This window comes from Amphimedon queenslandica, unplaced genomic scaffold (assembly GCF_000090795.2).
Source record: "Amphimedon queenslandica unplaced genomic scaffold, v1.1 AMPQUscaffold_12983, whole genome shotgun sequence".
NCBI lineage: Eukaryota > Metazoa > Porifera > Demospongiae > Haplosclerida > Niphatidae > Amphimedon > Amphimedon queenslandica.
In genome coordinates this window covers 26,031-38,766 of record NW_003546781.1, presented here as the reverse complement: position 1 = coordinate 38,766, position 12,736 = coordinate 26,031, and the positions used below count along the sequence as shown (strand labels likewise).

At 34.9% G+C, this 12,736-nt stretch overlaps 3 protein-coding genes and 1 long non-coding RNA gene across 4 annotated transcripts; 2 read left to right on the top strand and 2 right to left on the bottom strand.

The window, feature by feature from the left end:
- Nucleotides 1-38: 38 nt before the first annotated feature.
- On the bottom strand, nt 39-336 carry LOC109585931 (uncharacterized). The gene is made up of 2 exons (XR_002186732.1): nt 263-336; nt 39-214 (listed from the first exon to the last, which is right to left on the bottom strand). It is a non-coding gene; the product is annotated as an uncharacterized LOC109585931 (long non-coding RNA).
- Nucleotides 337-2,793: 2,457 nt separating this feature from the next.
- LOC109585930 (uncharacterized) lies at nt 2,794-5,665 on the top strand. Its single transcript, XM_020002080.1, has 5 exons — nt 2,794-3,256; nt 3,782-4,107; nt 4,150-4,297; nt 4,351-4,555; nt 4,904-5,665. The coding sequence occupies exons 1-5, from the start codon at nt 3,062-3,064 to the stop codon at nt 5,215-5,217; spliced, it is 1,188 nt and encodes a 395-aa protein (XP_019857639.1). The 5' UTR covers nt 2,794-3,061; the 3' UTR covers nt 5,218-5,665.
- A 1,365-nt stretch (nt 5,666-7,030) lies between these two features.
- LOC109585924 (uncharacterized) lies at nt 7,031-7,840 on the bottom strand. Its single transcript, XM_020002070.1, has 4 exons — nt 7,809-7,840; nt 7,547-7,756; nt 7,430-7,498; nt 7,031-7,313 (listed from the first exon to the last, which is right to left on the bottom strand). The coding sequence occupies exons 1-4, from the start codon at nt 7,825-7,827 to the stop codon at nt 7,057-7,059; spliced, it is 555 nt and encodes a 184-aa protein (XP_019857629.1). The 5' UTR covers nt 7,828-7,840; the 3' UTR covers nt 7,031-7,056.
- A 277-nt stretch (nt 7,841-8,117) lies between these two features.
- On the top strand, nt 8,118-12,295 carry LOC109585927 (WEB family protein At4g27595, chloroplastic-like). Its single transcript, XM_020002076.1, has 12 exons — nt 8,118-8,147; nt 8,196-8,489; nt 8,537-8,818; nt 8,878-9,569; nt 9,627-9,726; nt 9,777-9,920; nt 9,968-10,201; nt 10,248-10,322; nt 10,374-10,529; nt 10,576-10,731; nt 10,775-10,933; nt 10,988-12,295. Exons 1-12 carry the CDS (start codon nt 8,135-8,137, stop codon nt 12,049-12,051), a joined length of 3,369 nt encoding a protein of 1,122 aa, XP_019857635.1. The 5' UTR covers nt 8,118-8,134; the 3' UTR covers nt 12,052-12,295.
- Nucleotides 12,296-12,736: the final 441 nt, after the last annotated feature.

The following is a 12,736-nucleotide window of genomic DNA, read 5'->3' as shown; positions in this document are numbered from 1 at the left end:
TTTTTTTAAATTTTTTATGTTCTTGTATACTCTTGATAATAGAGTAATTACAAATAATAATTATTATAAAACAGAAAATAAACATTTAATAAGGTGACTCATGATTGCCAATATTCATCAACAATGAATTAAAACTGCAAACTCAATAATTGCCACTGCAAGACTTAGACAAGTAAGAAGTGTCCTTCTAAAAACATTAATGAAGAAGCATTACCTGTACAAATAAAACATGCAACCAATAACTAATGTAATGTAAGCCTACCTGTTCCAATTCCGAGTCCAATTCTGTAGCCATTTAATTTTTCAATTTTACATTTACGAATAATTAGAGCAAATAATCTGAGCATGCGTGACCACGCCCAACTTTTGAAGCACATGGCTTTGATTAGCAAAATGGCGACATGAAGTTGGCACGACAATCCAACAGTCACAGCATCACTTCTTCCTTATTTGAAGAATGATTCTAGGAGACAAGGACCTGCGCATGCCCTGTTGAAGTAGAATGGTGTAGGAATTAGCGTTCAACGGGTGGACAAAAGTGGCCAAACTGCATATCTGCTTTTTAGTGATGATAAATGTTGAAAATGCCCCTTTTTATAGACTTTTAGACTTTGAATTACTGGAATTTAGTTAAAGGAAAGATATGTGCATAAGTATTCATATAGTCAACTTTTAGCATTTTGAGATTTGCATATTTGCAAATTGTTGAATGTGACAATCTAGCTAACATTCACTATCTGACAATATCAATTTCTGCATATTTACATTTGGCAGCTTGCATCTACAAAAGTTCAGTCTTATACTTTGCTATAACTGCATACCTGCAAACCTGGAAATCTACATTTTGCAGCTACAGCAATTTTTGCTGGCTTCTTGCTGCAGAGCCTTTGCTGGTGCTGCTGCACATAAAAGCTATTGTGTATTTACACCTTTCAGGTGAGACTATGTAACAATAATAATAATTATAATAACTTGTTCTTCTCTATATCTAAGTGTTCTTTCTTTATTTATAATAATAATAATAATAACAATAATAATAATAATAATAAATGGGCTTCCCTTTTTTTTCTCTCTTTTGTCTCCCGCATTGTGTCTGATTCTGTTATATAATAATAATAATAATAATAATAATAATAATAATAATAATAATAATAATAATAATAATATCAATATTAATAGTTCCAGGTGAGCTAGATGATGTGGTATAGGTAGGTCAGCTAATTAAAATGCAAGATGCATGCGACTGTGTGAGGCTGAATGCTTAATTGCACATGTGCACCTTTTAAAACTATTTTTTTACTATAGTAAATTGAAATTTGTGAATTGTTTTGACATTAGATAATTGGTTATTATGATAAATTCTAATTTCCTTAAATTAGGAATTTTGAATGATGAAAATATACTCTGACTTCAGATACAAACCAAACTAACATATTTTATTATTTCTCTGAAACAGGTATGAAAACATGGCCACCAGATTGCTTACAGAGTTATCATTATAATTATCAAAAAATTCATTTATTATTAAACATTTTAGAAAACAAAAAATAGATCACTTCAAATTATTAAATTTAATAATAGATATATAACTCAACTCTTAATTGTTATTTATTGATGTAGCAATGTTTTCTAGCATTACACTATTGGTACGTTCTCGTTAAAAGAAGTAGGTAGCTCTTCTGCCAATATTTTAATCAGGTCAAGTACATTCCTTGGCAACGGCAGCTTGTTTTCAATTTCAATGTTCTCAGCCCTGCATAACGGACAACTCCTGCTTGCAGCCATCCATTGTCGAATGCAACTTTCACACACTAAATGATTGCAGCAAACAAGTAGCAAGCACTCTGATTTAACTACAGACTTGCATATAAAACATTTGAAAAGCTCTGATATCTGTTCACACTTGTTGCATTTACTAGCCAATTTACTTGTGCTGTGCAAATTTTCAAGCTTATTAATCCTTTCTTCTAGAGTTTTGTAGCTGCTAGACTTTGATACCTGTTTCCTCTTGCCCTTGGCTTTAGAGCTACAAGGTTCTTCATCTTCGCTACTCAACATAATAGGTGAAAGTGATCGAATACAAATTTTCTTCTTCTTGAATGAAGGGAGGGCTTCAAAGTCATCATCATCATCATCATAATCAGGTATATCGCCACGATATAAATGATAGTCCTCTTCTGTCACAGCTTTAATTTTCTTTAGCGTTTTCCAATACTTGCTACCTAAAAATATAGACCATAAGTGTTAGCGTGCAATTTACAGCATTCATTCAACATAAATTAGCGTAATGCTTTTAAAGTTTTACTTAAAACTGACCTCGAGAAGCTGTAGTATCTGGGATGGGTAGATTATCATTGTCCAATAGAATTACTTTTTTTCCAGCAAATACTTCACAGGATAACTGCTGTGAAACATGAAAAATAGTAGCCGATGATTCAGATAGTATTATTGGAAAATTAGAAAACTTCTTTAACTCCCCATTCGACACATGGTTGACTTCGATGTTTTTTGTCCATTCAGTGCATTCTTTGGCAGTCACTGCTGGTGGCTTTGCTGGCCACTTCGCTTTTATCGATATGCCCCTTGGTGTCTTGACAGCTGGTGGTGGGGTGTTAGCATGTTGAGTAGCACTTGCTGAAGGCAACGGATATCCTCGAGAGGAGTTGACAACTGATGAAGCAGGACCTTCTATTAAGGGATCGCCTTGAACTTTGTATGATAAATAGGATGCTAAGGAAAAATTTCCTTGTTCATCTGGAAATTCCACGGTACCATCATCGGCTGAGCTAGAGTATTATTGAACCGGGCATATATCGAAAGGTCTGGCTAATGCGCTTCACATTTAGCTGTTCCTCCCTCATCTTAACCTGCCTTGTGTCCGTGTACAATGTATAGTAAGTCATCTCACAAATCTTGTAGAGACAGTAGAGTAATGAGTAGTCTAGGAGAGAGCCTAAGTACGTCGACCAATATCAATGGTGAGCCACGTGGATGAATAAAGCTATCACACGTGAAAGGTTAATTAATTAAAATTTGGTTTATAGAAATTGCGATTTAAACCATGGATGTTGATCTTGTTAGAGATTGGAGAAAGAAAGGATTGACTTATAAAGAAATTAGTATTGGACTACAGCAAGCCAATCCTCGAGTCAGGGGTTTATCAGAAAGATCTGTCCGTCGTTTTTGTAAGGAAAATGGCATTGAAAAGATGGATAATGCAGAAGTAGATGATGTGGTTGAAGATGCAGTGAAAGAGGTACCTATGTAGGGTTATTTTACATTAGTGAACTGATCAATTCTGTGTTTATGTGTTATTACAAGGTGCATAAACTCATTTTCAATAGGCAATGCTCCACCTTTTATTTAAGGCCATGTCCACACATGAAGATTTATAGTACTATGATATAGGTGATGCTCGAAAGCACACTTCATTGTGACAAAATGACCCTGAGGTTTATTTTTAACTTTGTAATGACTGTCATTGCCTATCACCATTTTGGATGCATTAATTAGAAACTTGTCTCTAGCTACCTGTACAAATTAAAGTTTAATTATGGTTTTTATGTGAAAAATTAAATATAATAACGATCAGTCGATAGTAAAAAGTTAATGGGTTTTTGCTCTAGTGTCAATGCCTAAATTGTAATTCAAAAAGTGGTGAGTACTGTGTTCATCACAAAAAATTGATATTCAACACAATGTTAGTAAAGGAAGGACTCTGACTTATACTTATTGAGTAACATAAACAATCTGATAAAGCTGAATGTTTCATGTTTAATAGGTTGGAGAGACTTATGGTAGGAAATTGATGAAAGGTCTGTTAGACTCAAAAGGAGTTTTTATTACAGAAAAGAGAATTGCAGAATCACTTCAAAGGATTGATCCTCAAGCTTATGAGAGAAGAAGGCAAAATACTATTGACAGAACAAATCCAGTTCCCTATACTGCCTCAGGCTTTGGTCACAAACTACATCTCGACCAAAATGAGAAACTTGTGATGTTTGGTGTCACCCACGTGCTAGCAGTTGATGGATACTCTGGCATGATTGTTGCTCATACAATCATGCCAATTAAGAATAACTTAACGATATATGAAAATATATACAGGTAAGAGGGTTAATTTTTGCGCACCTATAAAATTTTATGTAGAAAAGCTGCATTAGATTACGGAATCTGGGAGCAAATTAGAGTTGACTGTGGAACAGAATTTTTTTTAACTCTGTTTGTTCAACGAAAAGTTCGTCAACAGTATGGCTCATCAGATATAGCATGTTTTGCACAAACACCTTCCACTCAGGTATAAGACACAACTAAGTATGAAAATGTAATTGATCGGGATATTTTTGTTAGAATCTGACTGTTGAAAGACTCTGGCCTGAGGTGAATGCAAGGGTCAATTACCCATTGAAGAGAGTAATGTATTCATTACAAGAAAGAAACATGATCGATATGGCATGTTTGACTACTCGCTTTTGCGTTTCTCACATTTTAAGACATGTAGCAGCAGTGGGTGTAAATAGATTTGTATCTGCCTGGAACGCTCATTTTATAGCTGGTAAGAAAATTTTTTATTTAATTTTGGAAATCCAACAATGCTATAAATATCATACAATGCTTACGAAATACAATAATGGGTTAATACTTACAGCTAGTCATAATTGTAATAATTTTAATAGATTACTTTAATTTAATTTGTTGTGCATGACATTTTTCTGTAGTCAGATTGTAACATCTGGACTGCTTAAACACTATTGACAAATTAGCTAACAACACCATTTTATCTTTTTTGTAATAAATCCCATGCATGTACTCTTATTAATTATGTAACTTATTAATTAATACTAATAAATTCACATCTGTGTCATAGTTGACATGTTATTTTGACATTGATTTTACTATTTAGGTAAAGGAGTACCATTGCAATTAATGCAACCAAGCTACACAATACAATTTTTACCATCAGATCTACCAGATACTGTCACAGCGGCTGATGAGTATGAACAAGAAGGAGGTTCTTTGACTCGTATCAGTAATTTTGGCACTGATCCACTACAAGGAAGACAAGATTTGATTGCTATTAGAGATCAACGTTTAGCATCGGATGTTGGAAATTTTGAAGCCATATTTACTGATGTAATTTCAAATAGGGGCAATTTGTTAGAGCATGCATTGCTTCATTTTTTATCTCTTACTCATAGACTCTCTCAAATGTTATAAAATATTAATTTTGTCAGTAATAATAATGATTAATGATAATGATAATAATAATTATAGTAGTAATAATAATAATAACAATAGTATCATTACTAGCTAATCTCACCTGAAAGGTGTAAATACACAATAGCTTTTATGTGCAGCAGCACCAGCAAAGGCTCTGCAGCAAGAAGCCAGCAAAAATTGCTGTAGCTGCAAAATGTAGATTTCCAGGTTTGCAGGTATGCAGTTATAGCAAAGTATAAGACTGAACTTTTGTAGATGCAAGCTGCCAAATGTAAATATGCAGAAATTGATATTGTCAGATAGTGAATGTTAGCTAGATTGTCACATTCAACAATTTGCAAATATGCAAATCTCAAAATGCTAAAAGTTGACTATATGAATACTTATGCACATATCTTTCCTTTAACTAAATTCCAGTAATTCAAAGTCTAAAAGTCTATAAAAAGGGGCATTTTCAACATTTATCATCACTAAAAAGCAGATATGCAGTTTGGCCACTTTTGTCCACCCGTTAAAAGCCTTCTATCACTAGGCAAGTTCGATATATTGACCGACAACTAGATTGACAGGACTTTCCTGATGATGATGATGATGATGATGAAGATGAAAAAAGGTGGCTGAACAAAAAGGCCGGTTCGCCGATTTTTGAATTTCCTCTTAGACAGGGCCTAGAGCCACGCTAGTGGTACCATTGGAGTCCTCTAGTCAAGATAAGGTCCTCTATAAAGTCTGGTAAGCATAGGAGCTCGTTTTCCCGGTATACCAAGGCTGCAAAAGTCGTGGCAGCCATTTTGTTTGGGGGTGAATCCTACTTAGTAACGCTACCGCGTTACTAATAGTACAGGGGCTTTGGCCTGATTTTTGAGTAAATTAAAAAATTCGTGAAAAATCCAAATTTGATTGAAATCAGTTCAAACTTGATATACAACATTAGAACATGTATATGTATCAGAAAAAATTATAAAAATGATGAATTCTCTCTTAGTCATTTTTGCCAAAATTTGGCCCGAGACCATGTGCTATAGTACAGGGACTTTGGCCCGATTTTTGAGTAAATTAAAAAATTTATAAAAAATCCAAATTTGATCGGAATCAGTTCAAACTTGATATACAACATTAAAACTTGTATATGTATAAGAAAAAATTATAAAAATGAAAAATTCTCTTTTAGTCATTTTTGGCGAAATTTGGCTCGAGACCATGTACTATAGTACAGAGACTTTGGCCCGATTTTTGAGTAACTTTAAAAATTCATAAAAAAATCCAAATTTGATCGGAATCAGTTCAAACTTGATATACAACATTAGAACATGTATATGTATCAGAAAAAATTATAAAAATGATAAATTCTTTCCTATTCATTTTTGCCAAAATACACTGTACTAATATAACTTTAAAAATTCATAAAAAAATCCAAATTTGATCGGAATCAGTTCAAACTTGATATACAACATTAGAACATGTATATGTATCAGAAAAAATTATAAAAATGATAGATTCTTTCCTATTCATTTTTGCCAAAATACACTGTACTAATAAGCCCATGATCTTTGACCAAAATTTTGGAACAAATTTAAATGTAAGAGCTATTATAGTATCAATCTAGTATTACTATAGACAGTATCTATAAGAGTACATATTTAGCATTGGCAACGCATAACTATAAAAACAATATTAACAAAAGTGTGATTGGCAGAATCAACAAACTGTTTGCCAAAAATCATAATAATTCCTTTTAAAAAACTGAAGAAATTTATATCATCATAATTATTTAAACAGGCATAGGGCTATGCTTTATTAAAATAAGTTTAATTATTAGGTTTTGTGGTATTACAACTAAGAAGGCATCCTTACCGTGTAGCAAATGGCTGACAGTTGATTGACACTGATTGGATCAGATAAATAGTTAACAATCTTAAGCAATGCCTCGTCGTACACAAAAGCTGGAGTAGTTTCGGAGGTTGTGGCACATTTCAAAGTTTTTGTTTGACATTTCCTTGATTCCAGACCAGTTCCTAGTGACCAAACACGAGGTTCTTCAATAGTACCATATATAGTCAAACTTAGTGAAGTATCATTGCTTTGAACGGTTTCTAATAAAAATAAAAATAATGAAATATTCACACCTTTTGAGCTACAAAGTGTCAACAAGGCATTCCATTTTTAAATTTGTGCATTATTTTGATAACAAGATGTTCTTTAGCCTTACCTTGAAGAGGGAGAGTGAAGTTATTTTGTTGGTTGTCCATGAGAATAACAGTCCAAGTGATAATAGCGCCTTTATAAAAAGTTATAATAACCATAGCACACACCTCATTTTGACTACCTTTACTGCTTTCTATGTCACCGGACTTGCTAGAAGCACTTTCATGATTGAGTATTGGCCCGATAGGGATTGTCACATCAAGGGCTTCACTGTGCAGTTCAATGCTGATCGATGTTTCTTTAAAAATGAAATTGCTGGCATTAACTTGTAGCTCAAATCCATGCACAGGGTTCAGTAATGTTACAAGGAATATGGAGACTAAAAGAACCACTGCAGGTGTGGAAAAATACTTGATAAGGCATAGTGTTTTAAAGAAACTCACCTCCTCCTTTGACGGCCATAACTGCAAGTGGGTGGGAGACTTGGGGAGGTGGCTTATTTACTGCTTTGAATAAATTAGATCTAGACCTAGACCTACATATGGCTGTCAAAACTGAAAATTAGCTTCAAGTTTAGCACCTTATGTATTATCTCGTGTATTATAAACTGCATTATTATTTTATGTTAATCACTGGGTGCTTTTTATTCTATGATTTCAGACCAGAGGTCATTCTTTATGCAAAGTAGTGAAAGTACTGAACAATATAAACTTGTGGTCTGAAGCAGGAAAGAGAGGGTGGATATATCCACGTTGTTAGCCTCTTAGATATGGCCACTAAAGGTAAAGGTCCTTTTCTATTTCTTCTTAATTATGCTAATTGAATGATAGGAGGGGAAAACGAGACACCATTAACTACAAACAACGCCATAAATAAACTTAGCAGTGTTGGTTTCAGATTTACGCATTGGAGAGAAGTTGCTCGCCATCTTCAGATAAAGCAAGACGATAAGGACAAGTACATGAGTAGACATTATGGTGATGATGCTACTGCTTTGGAAGAATGCGTGGATGATTGGCTGAGAAACAGCAGGGAGCCTACATGGGATAAATTTCTACACATCATTGCTGCAGTTGACAAATCAGCAGCAAAACGAATCAGATATTCTATTGGTCTACCATCAGGTGAGTACTGCTATTCTCTATGTTAAGCATTCATGTTATTCTGTTAGTGAGAGAAGAGCTAACTGCCCTTGAGTTGCTGTCCGATGATCAACTCACAGCTCTTGGGGACATACCCTCCAGTTTGGTGGGACGATTGGAAGCCGAGGGAATAGCAGGAGAGGGTGAGTCTGGTTGGCTGAAGGACGTCACGACATGGAAGGAAGTGATAAAAGGATTTATACAGATTCTAAAGAATAATACCGATAGTAAAAAAGAAATAAAATTTGGTAACATACTATCTTTATATGAAGAAACAGCAACAATTGGAAGGGATATGCTTCTGGAAAAACGTAAGGATTTACACATTGCAGCAAATGTCTATGTATGGTATGTTTTCATTATATTATAGCTTTAACTCCTGTGGCACTCTCTCCTACATATCAGTCTCAATTTGTTAGCCTCTTTCACAGATTTGCTATGCTTCTAGAGGAAATTAGACCGAAACTCACTCAAAAATTGCCACCACAAAAACTAAAAGACTTAAAACGTTATATTAAGAGGCAACATCATATTGATGAAAAGAAACTTATGGAGTTTGAAAATTGCAAAAATATGGAAGAAGCCCTTGACTTGGTGGAGGACTCCTGCAGTTGTACTAACATTTCATTAATTAAGAATATAGCAAGTAAGTATCAATGTGTTGATGCTCAAGAAGATATAAGCAAATATGAGGAAGGCATTGACAGTTTCGCAAATCATTTACGCGATAGTCTTAAAAACCGCTTGCCAGTGTACTTGTGCCGTGATCGTACCGAGCCACTCCTTTGTGAGAGACTAGAGTTTACATTGGAGTGGGAAGCTAACAAGGCTTCATACGAAACCATCAAATTCATTTTATACAAAGCATTTGAAGACATTGCTAAAAATATCAATGTTATCCGCATAAATGGAGGCTCTGTTACTGTTCTGTGTCGTATTCCACACTCACTTGTACCTCTGGCCATTTACAAGGCACAAAAGAACATGGAGTTTCTCCAGAAGCATTGCATGATCAGCCTAACCATTGGATACATGACAGTAATAGCAAAATCAATAGAGAAAGTAAACAGATCTAAGCTATAATTATGTCTTTATTGATAATGATTGTGTATTTTTTAGAAAGTGGAGGAAGAGGAAACAATAACTGCAGAACATTATCCACAAAAAGAGGAAGGATTTGAAGAGGACATAACTGCTAGTGACACTAAAGATGAGACAGGTATCCCATACTACAAGGCATTAGAGTCGTTTTATGGAACCATTTTATAGTCAATTTGCAGAAAATAAAAGAGGAACTTGAAGAGAAAAAGAGGCAGTGTCTACAATTAGAGGAAAGATGCTCCAAGTGGGAAAATATTGCACAATCATCAGCAACAGATCAAATGACTGAAGCTTTGCTTGAACAACTGAAAGGTATGTAATCATATGTAAATATAGCATGCATAGTATTATTCGTGTAGAATATCAAGAAAAAGAGCAAAATTTTAAAAGAATTGTTGCTGAGAGAGATTTCTTAGCTGAAAAGCTGAGTAGCTCTGAATCAGAGAAGAAAGAACTGCTAGAGAAACTAACTGACAAAGAGAACCAGTTAATGTCTTTAGTTCAAATTGAAGAGCTAACTCAGCATGAGCTAGCAAAGGAGAGGGAGGCAAACAAGCTGATTCAGCAGGAAGTACAGACACTACAAAATGAGAGTAAGTATATGCAGCACTGCTACTCATAACTTTAGAGCATTATTAGAGAAAGAAGCAGAGACTGTCATGGGAGAAATGAAGGAAAAAAATGAAAAACTACAAACAGGCATTGCTGATGAGAGTAAGCAGATCTAAAGGCATAAATTTATCATCATTCTCTTAATATCAACAGGAGAAAAAGCAGAGAAGATGGAAGCAGAAAAAGAAAAGCTACAAAGTGAATTGGACACTGTCAAAATAATGAAAAAGAGAATGATGGAGGAGAATGAGGAACTGAGAAAAGTGAAGGAAGAATATGAAAAACTGCAAGCAGACATTGCTGGTGAAAGTAAGCGAGCATTTAGTCATCATCATCATTCTCTTAATATCATCAGGGGAAAAGGCAGAAAAGATGGAAGCAGAAAAAGAAAAGCTACAAAGTGAATTGGACACTGTCAAAATAATGAAAAAGAGAATGATGGAGGAGAATGAGGAACTGAGAAAAGTGAAGGAAGAATACGAAAAACTGCAAGCAGACATTGCTGATGAAAGTAAGCAAGCATTTAGTCATCATCATTCTCTTAATATCATCAGGAGAAAAGGCAGAAAAGATGGCAGCAGAAAAAGAAGAGGAGATGGCAGCCGAAAAAGAGAAGCTACAAGAAAATTTGGACGATGCAAAGAAAATGAAAAAAGCAATAATGATGGAGAATGAGACACTGAAGAAAGAAAAAGGAAAATATGAAGCCCAAAGTATGCTTATAAACTATAGCTCATGTATTATTATCATTTCTTTGATCTTGATAGTTAAAGAAATAAAATTAACTCGAGTACCAACATTGCATGATGACTGGAGAGATAGCGAGCCACACACTCTACCAGTAGAAGTGTTGATGACATCTTTTGATTCTCATCATAAAAGCAACAAGCATTGGTACAGCCCAAGCTTCTACTCTCACGAAAAAGGATACAAGTTGTGTCTACGAGTCAGAGCAAATGGAGAGTCACAAGGAAGTGGAACACATCTCAGCATTCACATCCATTTGATGAGAGGGGATTACGATGACGTCTTAAAATGGCCAGTCAGAGGAAAAGTAACACTAGAGATTTTGAACAGGAACCGTGATAAAAATCACTTCTCTGGGGATATCGAGTTTAATGATGATTCTAACCCAGAGGCGACTGGAAGGGTAATCAATGGAATACAGATAAGCAGTGGGACTGCAGCTTTCGTTGGACAGGGAGGAGCAACATTTGTACCACAGGACCTTCTCTTCCAAGATCACTTGAAAGATGATAGCATTAGGATCCGTGTCGCCAGGGCAGAAATGGAACCACAAGGTGCAAGTGTAGTACCTAGTGAAGCTCCTACTGGCAAATCTGCTGTCGTTGAATTTAGAGTCAACAAATTCTCTGCTCTTAAAAAATCCAACGGAAGCTATGTCAGCGAGCCTTTCTACACACACGAAAAAGGTTACAAGTTTGTTTTCATGGTGTATCCCAATGGAGTAGGAGGAAACAAAGGGAAGAATGTATCCATCTTTGCTCACCTCACAAGAGGAGAAAATGACGATCAACTCAAGTTTCCGTTTAGAGGAGAGTTCACACTCCAAGCTGTTAACTGCCGTGACACTAATAAAGATCATGCTGAGAAAGTGATTCGAATTAACGAATTCACAGATCCAAAGGAGACATATGGCAGCCGTGTAGCATGGTATAATGTGACCGGAAGAGCACTCAATGGATATGGATTCCCAGAATTCTTGGCACATGAGCAACTCGCATATAACGAAAAGAATAACACACAATATCTTGATGATAATGACTCAATGCTATTTAGAGTCACTAATATCACAGTAAATTCAATGTAAAACAATACTTTTTTAAATTGATGCACACATTTTTCAGCTTTTTAATATAAAAAAATATAAATATAAATTCCTATAAAAACTGTTCACTATAATAATAAACATAAACCAGAAGTCCTATTAACATTTTCATGTATGATAAAATGAAACAGTGAAGCACGTACGTGTACTAATACAGAATAGCAGCAGCATGAATACTGTCACTAGGACAAAGGAAGCTGTCGCAATTTACAGCATTTTATCATAACTATTGTAGTGAAGGTTTGCATCTCCACTGAAGTCAACAGTCACATTAAAAGTACGGATCATCATTGGAGATAATGATACAGTAAAATCAGGAGCAGTGACAGGAGGCAAATTCATAGGACTAGGAACTAGAAATACACGTACACAATCATAATACTCTATACTGTCTGTCTATATGCATACCTGTTTGACCTTCAACTGTCTTCCATTGTAGTCTCTTTATATCAGATAAAGCTACATTACCTCCTAAACCTAGCTCTGTTACTTCTTTGATTTTAAATGCAACAAATAAATCCTTTAGGTAATTCAAGACACCATAATATCCATTAATAATAATAATAATACTTACACTTAGTTTAACAGATGCAGGAGCAGACCACTCTTTAGGATCATCAGATTCAAACTGATGATCCAAACGAAGGAGAATTGTTGATTTATCCAA

Excerpts from the sequence above, each read along its gene's own strand:
- LOC109585930 (XM_020002080.1), top strand. The coding sequence starts at position 3,062 with ATGGATGTTGATCTTGTTAGAGATTGGAGAAAGAAAGGATTGACTTAT. Across the intron at positions 4,298-4,350 it reads CACAAACACCTTCCACTCAG|AATCTGACTGTTGAAAGACT; the intron begins GTATAAGACACA and ends TATTTTTGTTAG. Across the intron at positions 4,556-4,903 it reads GAACGCTCATTTTATAGCTG|GTAAAGGAGTACCATTGCAA; the intron begins GTAAGAAAATTT and ends TTTACTATTTAG.
- LOC109585924 (XM_020002070.1), bottom strand. Across the intron at positions 7,499-7,546 it reads TGACATAGAAAGCAGTAAAG|GCGCTATTATCACTTGGACT; the intron begins GTAGTCAAAATG and ends CTTTTTATAAAG. Across the intron at positions 7,314-7,429 it reads CTTCACTCTCCCTCTTCAAG|AAACCGTTCAAAGCAATGAT; the intron begins GTAAGGCTAAAG and ends TATTTTTATTAG.
- LOC109585927 (XM_020002076.1), top strand. Across the intron at positions 9,570-9,626 it reads TAGCAAAATCAATAGAGAAA|AAAGTGGAGGAAGAGGAAAC; the intron begins GTAAACAGATCT and ends TGTATTTTTTAG. Across the intron at positions 9,921-9,967 it reads TTTGCTTGAACAACTGAAAG|AATATCAAGAAAAAGAGCAA; the intron begins GTATGTAATCAT and ends TTATTCGTGTAG.